Source organism: Martes martes, assembly GCF_963455335.1.
Source record: "Martes martes genome assembly, chromosome: 4".
Classification (NCBI taxonomy): domain Eukaryota; kingdom Metazoa; phylum Chordata; class Mammalia; order Carnivora; family Mustelidae; genus Martes; species Martes martes.
Genome location: NC_137891.1, coordinates 178,517,882 through 178,543,881, shown reverse-complemented (window position 1 = coordinate 178,543,881; position 26,000 = coordinate 178,517,882). Strand labels below are relative to the sequence as shown.

Here is a 26,000-nt window from a genome sequence, read left to right as displayed (position 1 = left end):
TATGGGCCCCAAGTGAGGGGTCTGTAAGGCTCTTACAATCCTCAAGGCACCATGTGGGGGGCCGTTGGTAGCGTGTTGCCCAGGTCCCTCTCTGGATCAGCTGACACAGGTAGCCTGGCTCTCCATCCTTGATCTGCCGCTGGCTGCTGTCTGGCCTAGGGCAGATCTCTCCTCTCTCTTTAGTTTTCTCATTTGTCAAAGAGAAGGTGAGCAGTAGCCTGATTGGCCTGGAGCTGAAGTGCTCCTGGAGCATGGGAATGTCGGTGCTGAACGGGTGAAAGTCTTGCACAAACCAGGACTAGTTGGTGGCCCTGGTTAAGCGACCAGGCTGGATTGAGAAATCCGATATTAAAGGAACAAAGCGCCCAGCTCCCTCCATGTACATTCTGTGCACATGGGACGATCCCCTTAGCTTAAGCAAGAGTCTCCTTCCTCCACCAGCATCTCTGAGTACGCAGTCCCTGTGGCCCCCCACACCTGCCCAAGGGAAACATCTCCGCAGTCTGCGCCTATAAAGGGTTCGCTGGAGGAGAAACTCCAGAAATCGACCCAAAAGAGGCAAGGGAATTGCTCCCGGGTTTCAGAATGTTCATCCCCATCCCATTGGGGTTGAAACTTTCCCCCCTCAAATGTATTCATGATGGATGGCTCAGGTTTTATCACTCCGGCCACATTAGCCAAGTTCCCACCAGGTAGAATGAGACCCCACTTGCTCTTGATCTCGGTCTAGGGTCTGGGTTGCACCTTCCGGGATGAACTTGAGTTTAGACTCACCTCACAGGGGACCAGGAAAGCCATCATCTCTTTCAGAAGCTGGAAGACAGGAAGCAGGCGCAGGGTCTGGCTCAGGAGGGCAGAGAGAGATTCGGCACCGAGTCAGAGCAGAGTGAGAGGGATAGAGGCCATGCTCTATGTGTGGCCAGCTTTTTGGCAGCCCCTGGTGGTTTAAAGAGTGGCAAAATCTCTTCTCTGATAATTTCTACTCAACGGTACTCACTAGGAACACACATGTGTCCAGGATTTCCAAGCTCTACGCTTGCTATTTGGGGTTTGGTGAAGCCAATGGGAGGGGACGACCCAGTGTGTCTGGTGGGGGAGGGCAGGGTCAAGCAGATGGATGGACCTACAGGTGAGGGAGAAGGACTGAGAACCCGAGATGGAGTTTGCTGGCCAGTAGCAACAGCATCACCTGGGAGCTTGTTAGAAACTCTCGGGCCCGGTGCAGACCTACTCGAATCTGCATCTCAACCAGACCCTGGGCAATTGAGTACGTTCAAGTTTGAGGTCTGTACCCATGTACCCTCCCAGAGTCTCCAAAAGAGGATCCCATCCCAAGACAAGGCCCTTTCTCACCTCTCCCTGGTAGCTTTCCCACGTCTGCCAGTTGCCACAAATGCTATCCGTGGTAGCCAGTCCATTTCCTAGTTCTGGGGTGGGGGGGGGGGCGGAATTCATGCAGCCACCAGGGCTTTGAGGGGAAGGTCAGAAGGAGCGAGGGCAACTGGGAAGGGGAAGCAGCCACAGCTGGCTGAACAGGTGCACACCTGGGCCACTGGGTCAAACAAACAGACCTAAACTGGCCACGGACTCGCAGGCAGGTTCTGCAAATGGCTTAGGTGTGAGGGAGGGGGCGGAGCCAATTCCTGCGCTGCCTTTCCCAGAGAGCAGCAAACCTTTTCCAAGTGTCTTATTAGCAAACATCCCAATAGCACCCACGGCTGCCAGAGACTTTATGGCCATTTTTTTTCAGCCCTGCCTCAAGGCTCTGTAGAGGTGGAGCCAGTATGCTGCGATAGTTACCCCTGCGTTGCGGGAGCATAACCCTGAACTTGGAGAGTAAGCAGGTGTTTGAGGGAGGGAGAGAAAAAGCGCTGGGCCCCGGGGGCTGTGCAGCCAATCAGGGAGGCATGACAGATGCACAAACAGTAAAACTTCATTACTTCCCACTTGAGATCTTTCCAGTGGAGATGAGAGCAAGCACTAGGCTAGTAAGATTGCAGGGGGGTGTGTTTAACCTACTTGCAAGAAGGAACGATTTCCCAGCCCCTCAGAAGCTCTGTTTCCATGCAAACAATGGTTACACAAATGAAAAGGATCTCTCTCCTCTCTTCATTAAAGCAAAGCCTCACAGGACCAATCGCTACCTGAATCTTCTCCATTAGCCCAGAATGAGGTACTGTGTGTATAAATGGAGACATCTGAATTACAAAATGCTTTTTAAATAGGGCATATTATAAAAGTTTGGTCCTGACAGCTCTTCTTATTTGATTGTTGAATTTTGGCAAAAGATGTGAGGATACACGCCCCTTTCTTCCCTCCATTCCTCTTTTCTTCCTTTCTGGGTCTAGATCAGAAATGGTCTCGGTGTCACTGAGTTTGGGCTCCATCCTCTAGTGGATGGAAGCTTAGGGAAGGTTCTAAGTTGGAAAAGGACCTGCCAGATCGCACTTTGATAAGGTCACTCTGGCAGGAGGGTAGGGAGAGGATGGCCTGGAGGATGGGCATCTGGCAGGGAGGGGTGGCAAGAAAGAATACAGGTGGCGAGGTTGCGGACGGAGCAGAATGGGCAGAAGGGAGAAACAGGAAAGAGCAGGTGTCTTGTCACCTGTCCTGCAACCTCCTCTCTCCTGAGAGATTAGAAGAAAAGAGGGTCAGAAGCACATATCTAAATGCCACGCATACTTTTCTCATAGGGAAAATCACTTGACCTGAAATCCTACGAGATGTGATCTATAGGCACAGAAAGCAGATCAGTGGTTGGGGGGCTCGGGGATTACAAATGGACACCAGGAAACTTGGGGAGGGGATGACAGATATGTTCATGAGCTTGATCGTGGCAATGGTCTCAATGATATCTCCATACGTCAAAAGCCATCAAATGTGTAAACTTTGTGCACAGTTTGTTTGTCAATCATACTTCAATAAAGTTATAAACAAACAAACAAACAATTCCTTTAAGAAGCGAGGATCCCAGGGACCTGTATGAAGTAGAGGGGCAACCAGACCTAACACATGTACTAGCCATAAGACGTGGTAGGATGGGACTGGAGTTCATCAAGATGACCTTGATCCTAGGGCAACCTCATTAACGTCCAGCCGACTTCTTCCAAGAAGTGTGGAGATATTTAGGCAGACTGGATAGAAAGGATGTTTTATAGTGTTACAGTGTTGCTGTTGAAAAGTGTTGCCCTGTCTTCTTGGCTAGGTAGTTGTAGTCAGTGTAGACAGGGCCTGGTGCTTCTGCTGCTTAATAGTTTAAAAATGTAATCATGTAATGGTGTAGGGGGAAGAAACCGACAAGCGCCTACCCTGCACCAGGCTCTGTTCTGAGTGTACCTGTCTCGTTCATTCATTTAGTTTTCTGATTTCCACACATGTGTCTCACCGGATCACCCGATTCCCTAACAATACAGCAAGGGAAACTCGAAGGCATTTGTGTTTCCTCCCCATCCTGCCCCCTGTTCCCGAGTCTACCACCTCCATTCTGTGCAAATATGGGACTCTTCCCAGTGGAGAGACAAAGCCACGAAAGAAGAGGCGAGCGAAGGCTGTGAAGTCGGGTCCGCCGTGGAGGATGTGAACACAACTTGCTGGGGGAACTGCAGTCAGCGGAATTGAGGGGCCCACCGGAAGCTGGAGGAAGGAAATGTAGGAAAATAAAAGGCCATCCTGTTTCTCCCGGCAGGGAGGAAGCAGATGGCTCTCATTACCTGGATACTGGTGGGGCCCAGAATAGAAATGCGCTCTAGAGCAGGGAGGCGAATTCTGGTACTGGAATGCTCAAACTCACCTGCCTGTTGGTGAAGGAAGACCCCGGGAGCGGTGGGGGTGGGGGTGGGGGTGGGGTGGGGGTGGCGATGGGGCCCAGAGACAATTCTCCAGCTCTGGTATCTGCCAGGCTTGGTTTCAAGTGATGGCACCCACCTGCTTTCTCTCTGACCTTGGTCATGTTATGTACATAGGATTGCTATATACAGAGGATTCTAGTCCATTGGACCGTCATGCCCCATTGGCTCTGAGCTTAACTCTTGAATTACTCCCTGTCGCCTTGCCAGCTCTCTGATGGGGTGGGATCACAGACAGAGGATCACGTGCTAGGCTTTGAAAGCTGGCTAGAGACTGACCATGTGGACAAGAAAGGAAGAGGGGCCCAAGAAGAGAGAATAGCCTGGGCAAAGGCACGGGGCAGGAACCAAATCCTTGGCATCTCTGTATTGGCTTCTCACCCCCAAGACTCAGCATGGGACGTAGCACAGAGTAGGCTTACACACTAGTGCTGGCCCTGGGCCTGGCAGAAGCCCCGGCGAGCGGTCCTTGCATGGCCTAACCTGAGCCACGGAGGCCATGGGGACAGCCGGTGACCCCCCCACCCCTATCTCTGTGTCCATTTTTTCAAAAACACAATTACATGCCCTTCAGAGCCACTGTCAGTGTTGGTAAACTCCAGCCACTAAACTGCATTACACTGATTTTGCCAGAAACCTTTGCAGTTATTAATAGTTTATTGATCAGAGCCCATTGCTGATGAGAGTTGGTCTTCTTGCTCCAGCCCCTCAGGGCCCCGCTCTCTGTGCAAGGCCTTTTATCCGGCATGCAGATCAATGCCACTCAGATCTGGGGAGAGGAGATCACCGGGCCGTTTAATCCACTTTGGAAGGCTAGCACTGAGCGCACGAGCTCAGATGAGGCGTTTGGTCCAAATCCGAGCCGTGCATTGGAAGCTGCTGGGTCTGCAGGTAAGAATGAGACTCTGCACCTGCTTTCCAGCACAGAGGGAAACAGGGTTCTCCGTGTTCATTCCACAGCCTCCTGGAAGGTTGCCGCCCAGGTACTGAATGTTGGCTGAGTACGTACCATGACAACAAGCACCACGCATGGTCGTGGGACATGCTGGTTAGCCAGACAGAGGCTGACCCCGCCTTCCCAGCATCTGCGGTGCGTGGCAAGGGAGGAGGATGTTAGAGAGTCACCGGCATAAGTCATCAGTGACAATTTTAGACAAGGACTCCTGGATCGGTTCACTACTGCTGCATAACAAGCCATCCCAAACCTGGACCATTTAAAGCAATGAATTATTGCTCATGAGTCTAGGGGTTAGCTAGGTTCATTCTCGTGTTTGACCTTGGCTGGAATGGCTGAGCCAGCTGGGACCTCCCTCTCCCCATGTCTCTGTGTGCTCTTGTCTACATCAGAGACTTGTTCTCAGGAAGGAAGCAGGGAGAGAGAGCAGGAGTGAGGGGAAGGGAGTGGCAGCAGGCTACAGAGAGAGTTCTTTTGAGACTTCGGCTTGGAATTTGCATACCATCACTCCTACCCTTCCTTTGGTCAAAGCAAGTCAAGAGGCCAAGAATGGGAAAGAGACTCCACCCCTAGATGGGAGGAACTGCAAGGTGATTGGCCAGAGACGTGGATACAGGGAGGCTCTTCATGAGGGCCATCAGGGCCATCCATCCACCACACTCACCAGGTCCAGATGGTCACTAAGAAAGTGACCATTCCTTTGAAACTTCCAGGATGCAGCCAGGGGAAGAAAACGCAACATTCCCAGGAAAAGAGAATTTGGCAAGCAAGAGTGCAGAATCAAACAAGGCGCTGGGCTAAGTGCACCTTTGTCACCTCTGAAAGGTCCTGGGTGGGATTCTGGAACAGAAAAGGGACAGTAGCAGAAAAACCAGGGACATCCAGGAGGAGTCTGGACTTGAGTTAATAGTGATGTATCAACGTTGGCTTCTTCATCTGACAAAGTACAACGGTGGTTTAAGACGTTCATAATGAGGGAAATCGGGTGAGGGAAGTATGGGAATGCTGTATTCTCTGGCAACTTTCCTGTCAATCTAAAATGATTCCAAAATTAAGTTGGTTTTTCAAGAAGGCACTTGGCAATGAGAGGAAAGGGAAGAACACCGTTGTAGCTGGAGGAGGCAAGGCTAAGAGGCGCTGGAGACGTGGCGGGGAGCAACCGTGGGGGCCTTGTCAGCCAGGATAAGGATACGGGTCTTAATCTTCAAGAGTGGAGAGAAGTCTGAAGGGCTTTAGGTAAGGAAGGGCCATCAATTCTATTTACATTTGAAAAGATTTGGAGGGAGATTAGCCAGGGCAGAAGAACCAGTGAAACTTCTGCCCCACATTCCAGGTGAGAAAAGGTGGGGGTGGGGGGCGCGGAGGAGGGATGTGGCTATAGGGCAGGATGGGTTTGAGGTGGAGCGCCCAGGACTTGGCCACTGAGTGTGGTCGGGGAGACGGAGCATGGTGTCCACGACTGGGTCTGGGACAGTTGGAGGAGGTAGGGAGCCCAGAGAAGGAACAGCCGAGTCTGTACAAAGTCCTAAGGGGAAGGCTGCCTTCTTCGCAAGGCACCAATCCAGGTGTCCCCTGAGCCATCTTCTACCACCTGCCCTGTGTCACCGACACAAGTCGCCCAAACATACTGTTTATGTTACTGTCCCCTGAGCATGTCATCAGCATAGCACCTAAACATGTCACCTGTGTTGCTCTCCCCTAAACATGTCTGCGTGCATCACCCACATGGCAATTAACCTGCACGTTTCCACCTGGGTGCCAACCCTGTCACCATTCCCTCTACATCACCTGGGTGGCTGCCAGCTGCATGTGTCTCCTGAGCCTGTTTCTTTAGGGGGCTGTCTCCTGAGCATGTCACCTGCACACATGTCACCTGCACGAGTCACTTACCGTATAACTGATACCTATGAGTGTTACCGAAACACGTCACTCTAGGTGACTGTCACTCAGCAACGATGCCCGATAGAGGGGCTGTTTTTCCAGTCTAGCTGAGTTACAAGCAAACAAAATAGCTCCCGAGGGGAGACAGTCCCCTGCTGTTCCCGCTGACAGGGTGCTCTTCTGAGGGAGGGGAGGGAAGGAAGGCAGCCTCTTTCCTACAAAGTTTCCCTGATAAAAAACATCATTTCTCCCAGTTCTTTTATGACAGTCAGTAGACCAGATGTCAGCCTCTGTGTATTCTATGTAAATGAAGGTGTTTGTTTATGCTAATGTGTGGCGGGCTCTGCTCTGAGCCTAGAGCGTGGAACCCAGGCTGAGAGCCCAGGTGTGGGGGACACTGAGTCAGAAGGGAGGTGGGGAACACGGAGGTAGGAGGGAACGGAGCTGGGAGACAAAGATGGGGGCAGGGGACCTGGCAGAAGAGAGTGCCTCTGAGGTTGGAGTGTGCAGCAGAAGCTGTTGGGAGCAGGTGGTCGGCTGAATAGAGAGCCAACATATTCACGTAGGGGTAGGAGCAGAGAGCTGGATTGAAGGAACCTCCCTCTTTGGGGTGGCAGGGCAGGACCCACATGCTGATCCTATGCCCTTCACCACCACCCTCTCCTTCCCCTACTGCCCCTTTCTGATGGGACTGAGGGGCCACTTTGGTGGCTAGTGTTTCGTGACCGTGACCGTGACTGTGAGCTTCTTTCTATTTTGTACTACGGCATGACAACCTGAGACCCAAACACAGAGACCCCACTGCCTCTGGGTTGTGGCCAGAAGAGCTTCCTTCCCCTTTGGCTGCATGATTAGGTCCAGAGAAGGCTGGAACTTGCCAGAGGACCCAGCGATTTCCCTGATGCAGCAACGGTCTAGCCTGCGTCCCTCTGGGCCACCGCACCCTCCTGAGGACCCCAGGCAGAGCTAGCTCCTCCCTGCTTTGTGCTCGGATAGGCTCACCCTTTGAAGGACTGGGAGTGCTGATCTGCTGGGACAGGGGCTCCTTGGAGATGAGAAGTTTAGTGTTTCTTCTCAAGCCCCCAAGGCTGGACCCAAAGGGACAGGAACTCGGTACCTAAAGAAGAATTCGAATTCCCATCCTAGGTCTTATTAGCCGTATCGGTGGTGGTGGGCGGGGGGACGTCTGTGCCCCCTCTTGAGCCTCAGTTTCCATATTTACGAGGTGGGAATAGGGATCCTAGGTGGAGGGCGGAGTGAGGTGACCCGCTAGGGCTTAGCTTTGAGCCTGGGCCACACAGCAGGTGCCTCTCACTCCGGGCATACCCGGGACCCTCTGGGTGGGGGGCACCATTACTGAAAAGAGCCCAGATACAACTCCGGTCAAACACACAGCCCCCACACCTTCGCCTCTCCAAGCGTCGAACACAGGGCCGGGCATACAGTCAGTGCTCCATTAATGTTGCTGCTCCCCTCCCCCCAGCAGAGCGCTGGAACATGTGGTTGGTCCAGAAGGCTGAATGGTGAGGCTTGGGGACTCTTTTCGGGGTGGTGCGGGTGCTGTGCTTTCCAGCGCCCTATGACTGGCCCTCATCCCGCCCCTCTCATTCCCCCAGGCTGCCCGAGGTCCGCATCTCAGACAATGGTCCCTATGAATGCCACGTGGGTATCTACGACCGCGCCACGAGAGAGAAGGTGGTCCTGGCATCGGGCAACATCTTCCTCAACGTCATGGGTGAGTGCAGAGCCCCCCGGCCCCTGGGGTCACAGGGAGGAGCTGTGTGTGTGTGTGTGTGCGTGCACCCGTGCACGGAGGGGCTGTCCCAGGAACCAGCTGCTGCAGTGTCTCTTGGGAGGCCGTGAACCCTTTTCTTTCCCACTCTCTCCTCCAAGGAGCGAGAAGACCAGCCCTGCCAAGGTAGGACAAGTGTGGCCTTACCACTTCCTCTCAGGAAGCCCTTCTCCCAACCCTGGTACCCCACCCTCGGGACAGCAGGGCCGGGCCTCGTCCCTGGGTCCTCATGGCCTGGGCACTTTGAAGGGGCTCTGACACCCTGACTGGGACAAATGAGGAGCTGACAGAGGAATGAGGGCTTCCCAAGGGGCAGCAGACCTCAGTGTCCATGTCTGTAAGCAGGGGTGGGATGAGAGTCCGGTGGATCATTCGTGGACCCCCAGTGAGGACACAGGCAAGGAGGGGCTGGGCAGCGCGAAGGCCGCTGTGGGAGCATTTTTCCAGGCTGAAGCCAAGAGCTAAGTTCACAGAAATGTCCATGGGGACATGTCCCCCCTGGGGACAGGACAATCTGGGATCCTCCCTGGGGGAGGCGATGTATACGGGCTGCAGAGAGTGGACCTCCCCCGGCCTTTCCTGGGACATTGAAGCATCAAGTGACCGGTGAGGGTGTGCACTGGACTCCGTGTCAGGGCGTCCCGGGGTCTGACCCTGTATCTGTGCCTCCATTTCTCCATCTGCAAGATGAGGATAGTCATGCTAGTGCCTGTCTCTGGCTGTCTGTGTCCCCACCCCAGCCTCAGTTTCTCCATCTGTCAAACAAGGGCCTTGCTCCCAGCAGTCTCAGAAGCCTCTGTTGGTGCTGGCGTTCTCGTCAGGCACACTCCCCAGTTCTGCTGCCCGTGTTCCAGGACTTGGCCCCGACTCTGGGCTCCAGCATTCTCTGATTTTCTTATCAAATGATACTTACCAGGGAAACAAAGCTCGTCGTAGTCAGGCAATCAATGAAAGCATAAAGGCCCCATGGAAAGATACCGCTTCTGGGGAAATTGAAAACCTCCAAAGGCCAGACCTCCAGAGGGACATTGATTCCCGCAGCAGCAACACAGGGCGAGTTCTGGCTTCCTGGGGGCTGGGCTGCGGCGGGGAGGTGGCCATGCCAGGAAAACCTCCCTCTTGCAGTCATCCCCTCACCAAAGGAGCATTCTTGGTGCCCGCCCCTGGGCTGTTCACCCCAGGGAATCTGGTAAAGAACAAAACTCAGGGTACACCATCCAGGGGCTCCCAGTCTGTTGAGGGATGTGTGCATAGTCATCTATCCATCAGATATTTCTTGAGCATCTACTATGTGCTAGGTAAGTGTGTCTCCTTTGATAGGACAAGGTCCTTGGGGAATTGTATCGGGTGCATGACTAAGCATAAAGCACGCATAGAGGCTGTGGACAGTGCCAAATCCTGGGCAGAAAATCGGGCGGGTAATGGGATAGAGTGTCTGCAGGTGGGGTGGCAGCTAGTTTGGGGGGAGGACCCGAGGAGGGTCCCCGGAGGTCTTCTGGCTGTACTTTCCATGTTATGTCTGTCATTCAGTCCTCACAATCCACCCGAGGGGATGTACTAGTATTATCGGCCCCCTTCTGCAGACACAGATATGGAGGCACAGAGAAAGCAAGCAACCTGCCTAGGGTCACACAGCCAGGATCACAAAATCCTCCTGGGATAGCAGCCCAGTGCTAGGGCCAGAAGCCAGGCATCTTGCCTCTCACACCAGCTGTTGCACCCCTGGAAGCAGTAGAGACACTCCCACTGAGGCTTCTCTCTATGTGAGCAAGGACTGAGTCCTCAAAAGCCACCTCCACCAGGAAGCCCACCTTCCTCATGAATTCACCAAAGCTCTCTCCCCATGGCCTCTGCCTTCTCCTCCATAAAAGGAGGATTTGTAACCAGATGGTTCTAAGCCCCCTCCTAGCTCTGACATCTTTAAGTCCGTGATCCCACCCGCCAGGCAACGAACCCAAGGCCCAGAGAGATCTTGTGGGACTGACCAGAACTGCACAGCTAGCCTGATGGTCCCAGCTGAGCAAGGGGGTGTGCTCCTGGTGGGCAGGGCTCCTCTCTCTGCCTGTGGCACAGCTGGCCAAGACTTTTCTCCTCCATTCTCGTTGTCTGGGTGGCAAGGAGCTGTGAGCTTCTGGGCTCTTCCTGACAGAAGGTGGCAGCCGTGGGGGATGTGGGGGATGGAGCAGAGAGCCGATGGGAACCCAGTTACTGAGCAGGAGGCTGAGGCTGTCGGGGAGACCAGGGAGGGGTTAGGACCCCCCAGTGGCCCCAGACTCAGGGAAAGGCTCTGACCTCTGGAAATTCAGGCTACCTGTGGGCAGCGTGCTTACCGAAAGAGCACTCACCCATCTTGGTCAATCCTCTGATGGACCCACTGCATAGAGGTCATTGTGCCTGCCATTGGTGGCCCCAGCCCAGCTGTCCCCCGATGGGGCAGATCCCCCCATGCTCACCAAGGCTGCGGCTGAGCCGACATCACGGCCACTGTCTGTCTCCAGCCTGTGCCTGACAGTGCGTGAGCTTCTCGCTTCTTGTACATTGTCTTATGGAATCCTGGCGACATCCTCGTGAGCCAGGAGATGTTACATCCCTGTTGTACGAGACTAGGACACACAGGTTTGGGGCTGAATCCCAGATCCATCATTGTGTTCATTAGCCTCTCTGGGCCTCAGTTTCCCATCTGTAAAATAGGGACAAGGTTGGCTACCCCCTAGAGTAGTTGTAAGGGTTTTTTTATTTGAATAAAGTTTGCAGGGCACTTGGGTGGCTCAGTTGGTTAGGTGTCCGACTCTTGGTTTCGGCTCAGGTCATGATCTCAGGGTTGTGGGAGCCCCACATCTGGCTCTGTGCTCAGCAGGGGGTCTGCTGGAGATTCTCTCCCTCTGCCCCATCCCCTGCACTCTCTCTCTAAAATAATGAATCTTTGAATGAATGAATGAATGAATGAATGATGTTTGCAAAGCACCTAGCCCAGATGAGAAACCAAAATGTTCCATAGGTTGGACATTATCATCTTTAGTACCATTGTCTCGGGCCTGCGTGCTCTTGGGCACAGCTGTGGTCACTTGTCTCTTGCCGCTGGAAATCTCATCAACCATTCATGACTCTGAGGAGCTTCAAGCCAGTCTGAGAACTACAACTTCATGCACTGAGTCCCTGCACAGGGACCCAGCTCCGCCCCGGTTCTGGGAAGTGCATCCCTCTGCCTGCCCCTTCTTCCTGGCCTCCTGCTGAGGGGAGGAGTGAGGACAGACCCCACCTTTGCTAACGACAGCCGCACCTACATTCTGCTGGTTCCTCCAGGTCCAGAGTGCTTTCGGTAGAGCGTGTCCCCTGATGCTGACAACAGCCCCTCCGGGTCGGGATGACTGCCATCCCCAGCTCACAGATGGAGGCTGAGTCTCGGGGAAGGGAAAGGACTTGCTTGGGCCTACAGGGCTGTGGCCGTCCCCGTCCCAGAGCAGCAGAGCAGCATGCCTTCCGTGGCTCACCGAGACCCAGAAGGTTGGGGGATGGGGTGTTCTGGGAGAGACGGGGGTCTGACTGTGAGGGTGTGTCCCCTGTGCAGCTCCTGTGGTCCAGCAGCCCGCATCAGCCTGGGAGGCAGAGACCTCACGGCACCTGTCGCCCAGACCCAGGCTCAGAGAAGAAGTGGCTTGGCCAAGGTGGGGCCATTCAGTGAGATGATCCCCAGGACAGAGTTCCCTGAGCCCAGTGCCCGGCACCTTCTGAGGGCTCAGTGAATAACATCTCTCACGACAAATAGGGACCATGCCGGTTACATATCAGGCACAATTAGAAAGACTTGAAAATTGCGTGACTCTGCCTCCCCCTCCCGGACCTACTCCTTTAAATATATTTCAGGGCAGGTGTGAAGCCCTACAACCTGTTCCTTGCCTTGGCCTGTGACATGGCATACACGCGCATCGCACACACACACACACAACCACGCACGCAGGCACCAACACCCTCCCTCCAAGCAAGGGGAGGCCGTTGAAAGCTGGGGTCTCCTTTGAGCGACAACGGACCCTGAGGACTGTGGCCACCAACAGTGGGGCAAGACAGCTTCCTCCTTGATTTGGGGGTCAAGGGAAACTTCCTAAGACGGTGGGGGAAAGGGAGACGAGAAACAGGGCCTGTCCCACAGCCCCCGCATGCATCCCCGGCACAGCATAGTCGCGCTCCTGAGCCGGCCTCCCGTCCTCTGCCACTCAATCTGCATCTAGCACATTCTACCGCGCTGTTTCCACGGGCCTCGGGGTGCAGATCAAAATGTGAGAGCGGCTGTAATTTCACGCCTATAACATCCCCGCTATGTGGTGGGAAAAGACATTTGGGAGCCCCGTGGGTGACACCGAGGGTTCGTGCCGCACACAGTCATTAAAATGTTTTTATCCGAGCTGCAGATAAATTGTAAGCCAATTTGAAAGTTGCGTGCTGGGCCCCAGGAACACATTATACACAGTCACGGAAGGATTGCCGAGGCTCTTCTCGGGGGTGCAGGTTACGCGGGGAGCATGTTCGGGGTGCGATGTTACAATCAATTAAATGGGAGCCCACACTTCCCACCCCCGCCAGTGCTGAGAGATGCTGCTCTCCTGGTTCCGCCAGGAGGCCGAGAGCCAAGGTTTCTCTGCCCCCCTCACCGTGCAGGCCTGCCACCGAGGGGGCCCTCTCAAACTGCAGCAAAAAATCTAGGCCACTTTCCATCAAGCACAGGCTGTGTGACCGCCACACTGTTGATCACACAACCTTCACGAGTGTCCCCCGAGACAGGCACCATCATCCCATTTCACAGAAGGAAGGAGGCTCTGCGAGCTAAGGGGATCCCCCAAGTGAGTGAGAGCTGGGGAGGGGGTGTCCACCAGGTCTGCCCCAACCCAGAGCTGGTGCACCTAACAGCAACTCTGAGCTCCCAGGGGACATGTCCCCACCTTTGACACAAAGGCCATTAATAACACAAAGGTCAAGCAAGCATGGGGTGAAGAGGCAGGATTATGCAGAATCAAGATAGCGGGGGAGGGGGTAGTCTCCATGAGACTGAGCCCTGCCCAGGAACACGTGGCACTCAAAAATCCAGAGGGTTCCTGTGCCCCAGGCCCCATGGGGACCGCTCTTCCACTTCGACCCTGGGCCCCCTCGCTGCTCAAACCTTCTGAAAGGAGCACCCTTGGAGTCCAGCAGCCCTGGGTCCAAATCCAGGTCAGTGCCCACTTGTGACATGGACAAGTCCAGTACCGAACTGTTTTTCTAGTAAAAACATCAGAAGGGTTTTGTTGTTGTTGTTGTTAAAATGAATTAGAAGGTTGCTCAGACGTCCACAGATTTGGTAGGCTTGGGCCTTCCAAATCTCACGACTTCATTCATCCAGCCTTCATTTGTTCATTCATATAGCAAACATTTATTGAGCACCTAGTACATTCCAGGGGCTGTTGTAGGTCATGGAATTGAGCTTCAGTAATGAGCCAGACAAAGTTCCTGGTCCTCGTGGACTGGACCAGGCAGGAAGGGGGGCAGACCGAACAAGGAGACCATTGGAGCCTGTGGGTGTCAGAGGGTGGTCGAGCAAAGCAGAGGCAGGCCCAGCCTGGGGCAAGGGGGGTATTTCGAGCAGATGCTCGACAAGGCCCTCCAAGAAGGTGAGGCCTGGGCGCATGGACTTGAGGTCTTCATGCGCCTGATGCCACGCTGTCTGACTCATCATCTGCCCAGGGCCAAGTGCAGTTCCAGGTGCCGACGATGCAGTGGAGAAGGAGGAATTCTTTGCCTCGTGGAGCTCAGGTGCCATCAGGGGAGATGGGTGGCTCACAGTACAGATGCAGAAGCCCGAGCTGACCCCGCTGCCTGATACCTCCAGGATGCCAGTAACAAATGATCACCCTGCAGGGCTGAAAGTCACAGAAATATATTCCCTCATGGTTTTGGAGGCCAGAAGTCTGAAATCAAGGTGTCGGCAGGGCTAGCACCCTCTGAAAGCTCTAGGGAAGGATCCTTCCTTGCCTCCGCCAGCTCCTGGTGGTGGCCGGTAGTCCTCGGTCTTCCTTTGCTCCTGGATGCCTCCCTCCAGCTCTGCCTCCATCCTCACAGGGCGGCCTCCCTCTGCGGCTCTGGATCTCTGTGTCCACAGGTCCCTCTCCTAAGGACACCGGGCATTAGATGAAGCCACACCCTGATCTACAAGGACCTCATCGGAACTTGGTTACATGTGCAAATAAGATCAAATAAGATCACGTTCGCAGGTGCTGGGGGTTAGGACCTCAACACATCTTTCTCTGGGACACGGTTTGGCCCACAGTAGTCGCTGAGCCAGGAGGTAGCATCAGAAGAGGATTTTGCCATCTGACTCCCATGCGCATGGGGTACCCTTTGCTGAGCCTTTATGAACATGCTGCACACCGGGCTCAGGTCTTCCTAAACTAACTTATTACTTAATCTCTAAAGCTCCAGAAGGTGGGTGCTGCCAATTCTTTGCCAGATGAGGAAACTGATAGGTGTGTAACTTGCCAAAGACACCCAGCCAGACAGTGGCAGAACAAAGGCAAAGACATCCTACACATGTACCCATTCTGCCCGACTATTATTAATATATTAATAAGCACTAAGAAAATGTTCTATTGTGGGATCCCTGTGTCTCTTCTGTAGACTTCCAAGTGAGGATGGCCGATAAAGCTAGAATTTTGGAACCCAAGGCCATCGTGGCACCAAACCACACCAGGGGCCAGGAGACAGGTCCTACTGCAGAGAGCAGTTGTTAATGAACTTTGCATAGCTTGCTTTTTATTTTTTTCAGTATGTTTTACTGAATTTTTATTAAGTGCATCTGGTGCTTTTTTCCCTTTTTTAAAAAACTGTTTTATTGAGCTATAATTCATGTAACACATAATTCATTCGCTTACAGTGTACAATTGAATGGTTTTTAGCACACTCACAGAGTTGTGCAAACACTTTTAGTTGTGCAACCAATTTTAGAAGATTTTCTAAATCTATACCCATTAGCAAGGACTCCCCATCCCATACCCCTCGCCCCAGGCTAAGGTAATCACCAATCTACTTTCCTTTTTTTTTCTTTCTTTTTTTTTTTTTATTAGAGAAAGAGAGAGCCTATGCATGAATGGTGGGGAGGGGCGGGGCGGTGGGGGGGATTCCAAGCAGGCTCCACACTGAGCACAGCAGAGCCCAATGCAGGTATCGATCTCAAAACCCTGAGATCGTGACCTGAGCCAAAATCAAGTCGGACACCCAAACGACTGAGCCACCCAAGCAACCCTTACCAATCTACTTTCTATCTCTGTGGATTGGCCTGGACATTTCGTATAAATATCATATGAATCACACAATACATGGTCTTTGTCGTTCTTGTGACTTCTTTCAGTTAGTGTAAGGTTTTCAAGCTTCATCCATATTGGAGTGCGCATCGGTCCCTCGTTCCTTTTTATGGCTGAATGGTATTCTGTTGTACACTACACGACATTTCTTTCTTTCTTTTTTTTTTTTTTTAAGATTTTACTTCTTTATTTATTTATTTGTCAGAGAGAGAGAGCGAGCGAGCACACAAGCAAGCAGAGTGGCAGGCAGAGGCAGAGAGAGAAGCAGGCTCCCTGCCGAGGGAGGAGCCCAATGCGGGACTCGATCCCGGGACCCTGGGATCATGACCTGAGCCGAAGGCAGCGGCTTAACCGGCTGAGCTACCCAGGCGTCCCTCGACATGTCTTTTATACAGTCACAAGTTGACAGACATCTGCACTTTTCAGCTGTTATGAGTAATAGTCCTGGGAACGTTCACGGGCAGGCTTTTGTGTGAACGTGTAGTTTCAGTTCTCTTGGGTGTATGCCGAGGAGTGGAGTTGCTGGACCAAACAGTAACTCTGAGTTTACCCTTGGAGGGACTTCAGGCAGCGGCACCATCTTGCTTTCGCTCCAGCACCCTGGGGGTCCCCCTCTCTCCATACCCTCACCCACTCCCACTACCTGTCTTGTGGATTACGGCCATCCTGGTGGTTGTGAAGTGGCTCTCCTTGCACGTTTGGTTTGTGTTTCTCTAATGGCTAATGATGTTGATCATCTTGTCATGTGCTCTGGAGCCCTTTGGATACCTTCTCTGCAGAAATGCCTTCAGATCGCAGAAGCATTTCCACTAGGTGATTTTCATCATTAAGCTGCGAGCGTTCTTTATTTCAGATAGCAGGGCCTTATCAGATGTAACATTTGCATATCTTTTCCCCTTTTGTGAGTTATCTTTTCCCTTTCTCACCGGTGTCCTTTGAAGGATGAAAGGGTTTCCTTTGGACGAAGTTCACTCCCTGCATTTATTTTTTGTTGCTTGTGCTTTTAGTGTCCTAGCTGAGGAGGCTTTGCCTGACCCAAGGTCACAATTCTACGCCTGTTTTTCTCCTAAGAGTTTTAATAGTTTAAAACTCTAACATTTAGTTTTATGGTTTCTTTCTTCCTTCCTTCCTTTTTCTGACACTGCCCGAAAGATAACTTCTTATTACTTTTATGTACAGAAAATTCAACAGCATCCACTCATCCCAGATTGGTGACCAGTCCCTTGGTGGCCTCTAGCTTTTCCAACTTGGCAATGAGAGCCACTGACTTTGGACCCAGGCCATTGCCTCCCCAGTGATGGCGGATCTCATCATATCTGTCATTGTAATCAGTCCTAATGGCTTCCACCAGCTTAACCGGAGCTCCTTCGCCTTTTCAGTTAACCTACGTGAAGGCGACAATGGTGCAGGCCTTCCTGTGGACCAGACGCCCCCCGGCCTGGCCTTCTGCCAGATGATGAAGTAGGGAACCCCCATCTTACGACGCTGGGCAGGCAGAAAGACACCCAGCTCAGTGGGATCCATGGCAGGACCATCACTACCAGCTGAGCCTTCTTGTTTTACACCAAGGTGGTGACCATGTTAACCCCAGCTGGAAGGACAGGTGGCCTCTTAGTGGGGACCTCCCCTTTGCCGTCAGCTTTCTTCTCCCCCCGGGCCAGCAATCTCTGCTTCTTCTCTGGCTTTGTCTCCGGTTTGTATCTGTGGGCCAGCAGTGGAGTAGCCCGTCGGCAGTCCTGAACTAGTTAATCGTAGGAGGCACTTTTAGACATTTCTAAAGTCTGGAGTGGGGTCATTTGACACCGTCGGTGAGGTCCCCTAAGGGCTGGATGTTCTGTCTGATGCCAGAATTCTTGGGCCTCTGTCAAGCAGGGGAATGACTACCTTCTGGGCCTCCTGCTTCTTCACGATGGCAGGGGCAGGAGCCACCTTCCTCCCCTCTGCCTTCTTGCAGACTCTTGGACGGCTGGAGGAGACAGAAAACTATCATCTATTTCGAGTTAATTTTTCTGCGTTCTGTGGCAGAGCCCTCTGCCTCCATCAATCACGTGTGGATGTCCGGTTGTCCCTGCACCATTTCTGACCACTCTTCTTTCCCCCACTGAACTGTGTTGGCATCCTTGCTGAGAATCGATTGATTATAAGTCTGAGGGTTTATTTCAGGAGTCTCTATTCTGTTCCATTGACCTATACATCTCTCCTTAGGTGTGTATTTCTGATGCTTTTTAAAGCCATCTGGCCATCTCCAGTCTGGCTCTGTCCCTCCCCTGCTGTGTGACTTGGGGCAGCAAGTCTATGGGAAGTCTTCCTGGGGCCAGTTCCTCAAGCTTTCCCTTGAAGAAAAGCTCCCCCGGGGCTGGTCAAAGCTCCCAGGGGAAAGAGCCTACTTCGTGTGACAGAACTGAGCTCACGTCCATGAGGCCAGGCCAGAATTAGGATTTCTAGAGATCTGGGACTCTGCTTTCTAAGACCAGATTCCTGAACCTTATCCTCTGGACACCCAGCCTGGTGCTCCTCTCTAGAAAAAGGAGCACGTTCCCAGGACCAATAATTGGAATGTCTGTGGCTCCAAGGGAGATGGGGGATCTGAGGGCTGAGGGCAGAGCCTGTACCCCTCAAAGGCCTGGTGTTGCCGCCATTGGCCTGAGCCGAAAGAAGAAACACAGCTCTGCCCGTAAAGGAGGCTAGCGGGAAAGCAGGCGCCAGCTTGCAGAACCTCTTTCGAGATACTTGCCTGTGCACAGGACGGCCGTGGGGAGATGTGCGTCTCCCAGGCAGATCCAGCGCGTGCCTTGAGTATGTGGCAGTCCAGGAGACAGCCTAGGTCCGTGGAGGGAGGCCGCTGGTCTGAGAATCCCTGGGGCACCCCAGGCAGGGTAGCTGGGAGGCGAGACTCAGGGCTGCCACGAAGTCCTCTCCATAGCTCATGATGCCTGCTGGGTGGGTAATGATCGGCTCATTGCTCATCTTGGAGCCTGAGTGGAGGAGCTGCCTGCTGGGCTTACACTATATGAACTGGTCCCAGGCGATTGCAGTGGCCACAGGCTCTGGGAAGCAAGACTGCTTTCAGGACAAGGAGGAGGAGATAGGGGGCAGGTTGGGATCCAAGCCAGAGCCAAAGAGGAGTTTGGGGTGCTGAGGGGGAGTCGGGCAAACCCAAACCTCCACGTCCCACCCCAGATGCCCCCCAGGGTCCAGAGGACCAGGCCTGGGCGCTACTGTTTCCCAAGCAAATGTCCGGCAGGCCCACCTCCAAGCCCCCTCCCTTCCCCGTCCCTCTTCCCACTGGCTCTGGGTGAGTGACAGTGAGTGCCCAGGGTCCTCTAGATCGGAGCCGGGAGAGGGCTGTGTGGTCCCGCATGAAGAGTCATTCCTCTATTCAAGTAGGTTGACTGGAAACTTCATTTACTTCCTTCGAGAGCTGGGGAATGGTGAAGGGGGTGGGCCTTGGGTTCTGCCATAGATTTTAAACCCAGTTCTGGAATTCCCGATAATAAAAGCAACAAATGTTTATTGAGTATTTACTGCACACCGGGCACAGATCGGCTCCGCGCCTGCTAACTCATTGTCCTAACAGCCCTCTAAGGAAAGCCCACGACTCTCTTCCCCATTGTACAAGTGTGAAAGCAGAGAGCCTAGAAAATGTTCCCAGGGGCACAGGCCTAGCAAGGGGAGAACTGGATTCGAACCCAGACAGGCTGGCTCCAAGCCCTTAGCAGAGCCACTGCCCTAAGCTGGCAAGTGGTTTGTTTCATCTCCTAAGCCTCAGTTTCCCTGTCTGCTAAATGGGGGTTACAACAGCACTAGCCCCCTCTCCCGGTTGGGACAGGAAATGTCCTGTGTCATAGCTCACTGCGAGTGCTCTCAAAAAGGGCGATGTGTTTACTGTCACCTTGTCCTGATCTCTACCGTGCAAGTGTCCTCAGGGCCGGGGAGTGGGGTCAGGGCTGCAGGAAGTGATGGCAGCCGAGGGGAGCTCTCCCAACCAGGCAGTGAGGACTGTGGGGTCCCATGCTGCCCTGCAGAGGACACCAGGAGAGAGCAGCCTCTCCGCCCCCCAACAGTCTCACTGTGACTTTTCCTCCCCAGCGTCAGTTACATCATCTGGAAACGGGGGTGTGAAAGTCCTCAGCCCACGGGGCTGTTGAGGATGGCGGCTAGGGAGAGCTGACCACCTGGTTCTGCCAGCGGCTTCTGAGGACAGGGCGGGCAGCTGGAGGGGGAGAGACAGCCCCAGCCCAGCCCAGGGCTGGGACCGTAGAGGCTGGACATGCAAGGCGTTTCCAGACAGAAGTCACAGGACATGGGGACCAATCGGAAAGATAGGACCAGATGGGGAGGACGTGGCGGGACCCAGCCCTGGATGGAGATGGTCCTAAGAAGGCACCGGTGAGACCTGTGGTCTCGCTCAGCAGACGGTGACTGCGAGAGATGGGCTTTGGGGTGGAAAGGCAAGACTGTGATCCTAAGGACATCTGCAGGCCCCCTTAATGCTCGTGGGAGCCTCTGAGGGGATAGCTCGATAGCCTCGGGGGCCTGAGACAGCTGGCAGGGCTCGGCTGCTGGAGAGGGGCTACAGCCCGGAGGACTGGGGCCAGGGCGGCCAGGGTCTTCCAGGAGGGATGTGAGAGCATGTTCAGAGACGGCACACTTAAGTGCCTGGAGAGCCTCTACCTGGCCAGGGACCTGGAGAAAAGATAATGCCCGCCCGCCCTCGGGCCTCCCACTAGCTCAGGTCACCAGCTAAGAGCCAGGTCAGACAGGGGCCAGACAGATGGGTTTGGGGCTCAGAGGAGCACTTTGGAGATAACTGGGTCATCGACCAAGGACGGTCACTTCCCAGCTTCAGCCCCAAAGGCCCAAGCCTGCTGACCGCCTCCTGCACAGGCTTCTGGAATCCTCCATCCGTCCCTGTCTGAACCCCGGGCCTGCAAAGGAGGCATGCCCTTGACGGCAGCCTACTGTGCACTCAGCAACAGGCCCAGCACATTCCATTATGCAGTCCAGACTCTAGTCTCCCCACCGCAGGCTGGCCCTATGCTGCTTCCATTTCAGTGGGCACTGTGCACGGCACAGAGAGAGCGGGGAACTTACCGAACATCCCACAGCACTGAGTGGGCTGGGATCTGAGCTCAGGGAGGCTGGAAAGGAGAGCCCCCAGTTTTCCCTGTATGTAATGCTGCCAGGAAGACGGAGAGACACGGCTCCTCTCTGAGTGGGGGACAATATGACAGCCGTATGGGCTTAGGCCAGAGACCAGCGCTCCTCTCAACAGGGACAGCGTGGAATAATTGGGCTGCCCCGTCAGTTCAGCCTTCTGGGAAGTCAGGAAGATCAGAGTCCCCATTTTACAGAAGAGAAGACCGAGTCTGCTCATGAAGGGAAGCTTAAAGTATGAACCCAAAAGTTCTCTGGTGTCTTCCTTTGTGGGGACCTGAGGTCCCGAGCCAGGGTGGAGACCCGGCCTCCGAAGGGCACTTCGGATGTGAGAAGGACAAGCTGCGTGACCTCTCCGACGGGGAAGGGAGGCTGGAAGGAGGAGGCAGCTTCGTCGAGCTGCGTACTGCTTTGTGCGGCTTGTCGCTGGGGTCACGGGGCTGGTGTCACCAGCCGTCCTGTGAGGGAAGCAGACCATTCGCCCGTTCACTCCTCATTTGTACAAGTCCTGCTCCAACCAGCATTTTGAGACCCTGCTGAGTGCGTTCTCGCTTTGGGGGAACGACTATCGTGTGACGGGCAGGTATGCTAGAATAAAGGTGAATTTTGCAGTTACAGGGGCCAAGCCTGGCTCCAGCATATGAAATATATTAATTCATTTAATCCTCAGCACTCTAGGAGACAGGTGCTCTGTCATTCCCATTCTGATGGGAACCCCGGCCCAGAGATGTTAAGTAGCTTGCTTAAGGTTGCCCAGCAAGCGAGTGGCAGAGCTTGCGTTCGAACCCAGGCCGCCTCGCTAAGGAGTCCCTGCGTAGCTTCTCACAGAGGGGCCCACAGTGCCCCCTTGAGCCAAGCTGGAGAGACCCATCTGCTCCCTGGCACTGTGCAGGCAGGGGGGCTGCCCCCCGCCCCCCGAGGCCATCACCTGCTCCTGCGTGGTGCTCCTGCGGTGTCCCCCAGACCAGGGGGCTCCGTATTCATCCCACGGTTGCCTTCCTCCACCTACTCCCCGCCCCTCTCGGTCCCAGCCTCCCGCCCCCCCCCCCGGGAGCTGGCCCACGGGGGTGTCATTAAGCCTTGACAAGTGTTAGGTCAGTGTGATGCTTTATCCCCTTCACCACCGGGAGCTGGATTTAGTGTCTCCGGCAGAAAAACTTCCCCTCCCTGGGACAGGCCCCTTAATTACAGGTGATATGTGGCCGTTGAAACTGCAGTGCCTCGGGCCCCGTGATTTAAGGAGCAGGCCTGAGTGTGAGGGTGCAGGTGTTAACAGAGCTGTATCCGAGCTGGGAGGGAGGGCAGGGCAACTGTGAGCCGGCCCCCGGAGCAGGGTCTGCTGCCTGCAGCCTCTCCTGGGGAGAGTGAAGGAATCCCACCGCCTCCTGTACAGTAGGGGAAACTGAGGCCAACTCCACACGCCAGGTTGGTTTGGCCTGGGAGTCAGCCATCCTGTCTCGGCTGCCGGCTGGCGGAACATCCCTGGACTCAGTTTCCCCCTCTGGAGGAGGGCAGGATTACCTCACTCAGTCCCTGGGAGGGATAATCTTAAAAACCAATAATCCTAGTAATCACAGGCATTGTCCGAGGCTCCTCGTGAGCACGCTCCTGTTTGATGCTCACGTGTGCTGCTGAGACAGTGGCTGTAGTTATTCCCATCTTACAGACAAGGAGCCTGAGGCTCAGAGAGAGAAACAACTTCCCTGCGATCCCGTGGCTAGTGAGTGGAGATCCCCAGCCCCTGTCTCTGCGTCCCGAGCCTGACCTCTAGGCTCTGGGGACAGTGGAAGGATATGAGACCCACTGTCTGCCCCGCAGGAATCCCTGAAGGATGAGGGAGCCAGAGAAGAGCACAGGTTTCCAGAATCCAGCAGGAGGAAAATAAGAGTGGGGGGAGGACGAGAGTGCAAGCTGAGGGATGGGGGAGTTCCCAGGGGAGGGTCTCCTTCAGGAGGAGGCAATCAGGAAGGCTTCACGGAGAAGGAGGTGTACGGCTGGGCCCCGTAGGATGGGGGCAGACCCACAGGGGCATTTCAGGCAGAAGGAACCCTATAGGCAACAGTGTAGGAGCAGGAAAGTCTGGCAGAGTGGGGAGCACTCCTGTGTGGCAGGACCCCAGGCATGGGTGAGGAGTGGGCGGTGACTCTGATAGTAATCACAGCCGCACTGGGGACAGTGACATTTATTCAGAGCTTGCCAGGTGCCAGGCCAGGGTCTAAAACCTTACTTTCGAACCCCATCCCGGAGATATGACGATCCCTACACTGTAGATGAGGAAACAGGTACAGTGGGACTCAGGGACTTGCCAAGGTCACCCAGCTAAGAGGTGGCAGAGCCAGGAAACGGCAGCCTGGCTCCTGAGCCCGTGTCAAGCCAGTCCTGGCGGAAGTCGGAGGGAAAGTGCTCCTCTTTTGTGCCAGGCTGCCGCAGGCCCCGCCTGCCCTCTGTCTACCAGGCTTGGCCACAGGCAGAGAGGAAAGGTGAGGCCAGACCAGGCTCCTGAATCCGGGCACATGTGTGGGGGGATGTCATGGGAGTTGGACAGGCCTGGGATTTGGGAGGGGAATTTAGGGTAGAGAAGGTATTCACCTGGCACGCTGGGTCCTGCCTTACCCTCCCCGCTGATTCCCCTGTGGCCCCCAGGCCCGTCGGAAGGGAACCCCCAACTCCTGAGGATCCCCGTGAGGGAGGGGCTGGCCCTTCTCTGCTGAGCAGTCCCACTGCCTCACAGCTGGTCACCTTGACCCCTCCTGCTGTCGCTTCCCTCCAGACCTGCCCCCCTCAGAGCCATGGATCTGAGCAGTGACGTGGTCCAGCCCTGTCACTGCATCACAGAGGAGAGCAACGCTTTGAAAGAAAGCCCAGAGCCAGTGAAATGGAGGCCCAGGCAGTGCAGGGTTGTGAACCTGGACTGCGGACTTAAGCCAGACACCATTCAAGAGCTAGCCTTGGTCCTTGCTGGCTGAAGAGCTGTGGATCATTGCCTTTGAACGCCTCAGTTTCTGCCTCTGTATAATGGGGATAATAATGCCTACTTCCTGGGTTATGTGAGGCTCTAATGCAGAAAAGCATTTATCATGGACCCTGCCCCAGAGTGACCACCATGAGCATAGATGATGGTCAAGGGCCCTCCCCACCCCTCACCCCACCCATTGTGTGCCTGGGGACTCAGTGGGCCCTCCACTTCGGGTGCAGAAGGGGATGCTCACTGAGCAAATCCGCCTCCCCTCCAGTCACCCCCGCAAACACCAACTCAGAGCACACTGGCTGGGAACTGCCCTGTGCTCCCCGCGCTCGGGCCCTGGCCAGCAGAACGAACTCGCGTCCCTAGCGCAAGGAGCTCCCAGGCCGGCGGCCAGAGTGAACGGTGTAGGCAGAGGCCAGATGCTGTTCCAGGCCAGGGATGGAAGTTGCTGTTCACAAACGGGATGGCCAGTGGGAATGTGGGCTCGCCCGCACGAGGTGTCCTGCTAGGCACTTCACAAATAGGAGCTCAGGCCGTCCTCACAATGGCCCTGTGACTCACTGGTCCTGTGACTAGGTGCTAGCACCTATGACTAAGGACTGTTTCTTGCAATCCCCATTTTACAGAGGAGAGGACTGAGGCAGGGCAGGGAGGGACGAGGTTAGAGGGCTCAGAGATGGGGTCCCAACAAGGCCAGCGGGAGAGGCCGCCTATGCCGGATCTCTGAGACCACCTCCCCCAGATCGAGCCCCTCCACCCCGGCCAAGGGTCCGTCCTGTTGGCAATGAAGCTAGGTTCTGCCTCTCCCACAGTCTCATAGACGGGTGACAGAACAAGTGCAGTTAAATGTTCATCCTAGAACCTGGGCGGTGGGGGCCGGAGTGGTCCTTGGACAGTTATTTGAACTTCTTGGGTTTGAAATTTTTCATCGTACAATGTTGGGGAACAAACATGCACAATCCCCATCCCACCAAATGCCCCTTCTCCACAGCTCCTCCCCTCCCTTCCTGCCTCTTCTCCTCCCACCCCCCACCCCCGCCCTGGAATTTGCTTTAAGAGAAGCAAGTGGCCAGAATGATTTCCCTGCCCTCTGACTCAGGAAATCAATCCTGACATGCTGAGAGAGTAGGGAGACTCGGCCACAGGGGCCCCTGGGAAATATCCTGCTGGAAGAGAGGGCTCTGAGCTGGGGTTTGGCGGGGGTTGGGAGCTGGGGTTCAGCTGGGAGCTTGACTGTGGGGTGGGGACCCTGCCATGTTCATCAGTCCCTACAAGCGCCCTGCGTGGACCAATGACACCAACAGCATCCTTGCTCTATGGATGAGACCAGGAAACTAGCAGCTGCGTAAGGGTGACGCTGACGGTGGACAGGAGGGTGGTGACTTCAGGGCCAGCTGCCCAAGGTCAAGGATGAGCCCTGTTCCGAGCCCCAGAACACAAAGGCCCCGGTGTTTGGGGGTTCAGTTCTGCTGGAAAGGACAGAGGTCTTGCTAGGGGGAAAGGGGAGGTCTCCAAGCTGCAGCTCAGTGCTCTCTGGTGGGCCTGGAGTGGGGGAGAAACAGAATGGGCTGAACTTGAACTTGAGCAGGAAGAACTTGAGCTGGGTGCGCTGCCCCTGGCCAGATCTTGAGTGTGCTCCCCTGCTTACTAGGGCCTCCCCAGGCTTCCGCAGGCTTCCGCAGGCGTCTTTCATAAAGCTACAAATATGGCACCTGGTGAAATCGCCCATGTGTGTAATATATACCTCTGGGATACATTGAAAACATCCTCCAAATAGCCAGCCTTGCTGCTATTTAAAACGGATTCATGTCACACCCCATAGATTTCATCTCCGCAGAAATGGCACCTATCATGGGCCTGAACACATTTGCTCTATTGCCACATAAACTACAACGGGCGTGGAGGGGCTGAGCCCGCCTCCCACAGCGGCTGCAGAGAGGGGACCCAGCAGGCTACCTCCAGCCAGGAAACCCCAGGCACAGGGAGGAGGGCCCACAGGGGACTGACGGCCTAGGAGGCCAATCAGAAAACTGGAGCCGCTGAGAAGCAGCCAATCAAGGCATGAGCCCAAAGTAGAACG

At 54.6% G+C, this 26,000-nt stretch overlaps 1 protein-coding gene and 1 pseudogene across 2 annotated transcripts in view; one reads left to right on the top strand and one right to left on the bottom strand.

Annotated features, from left to right (window-relative positions):
• Window positions 1-26,000, top strand: part of IGSF21 (immunoglobin superfamily member 21) — a gene marked incomplete at both ends in the record, with an annotated part of 234,315 nt that overhangs the window by 186,283 nt on the left and 22,032 nt on the right. Inside the window, one exon of the mRNA XM_080801557.1 lies at window positions 8,298-8,416. Within this exon, the coding sequence (XP_080657683.1) occupies window positions 8,298-8,416 (119 nt within the window). The remainder of the gene's footprint in view (window positions 1-8,297; window positions 8,417-26,000) is intronic.
• LOC308340749 (large ribosomal subunit protein eL8-like) lies at window positions 16,997-18,765 on the bottom strand (annotated as a pseudogene). Its single transcript has 2 exons — window positions 18,665-18,765; window positions 16,997-17,764 (listed from the first exon to the last, which is right to left on the bottom strand). The product of its transcript is annotated as a large ribosomal subunit protein eL8-like (transcript).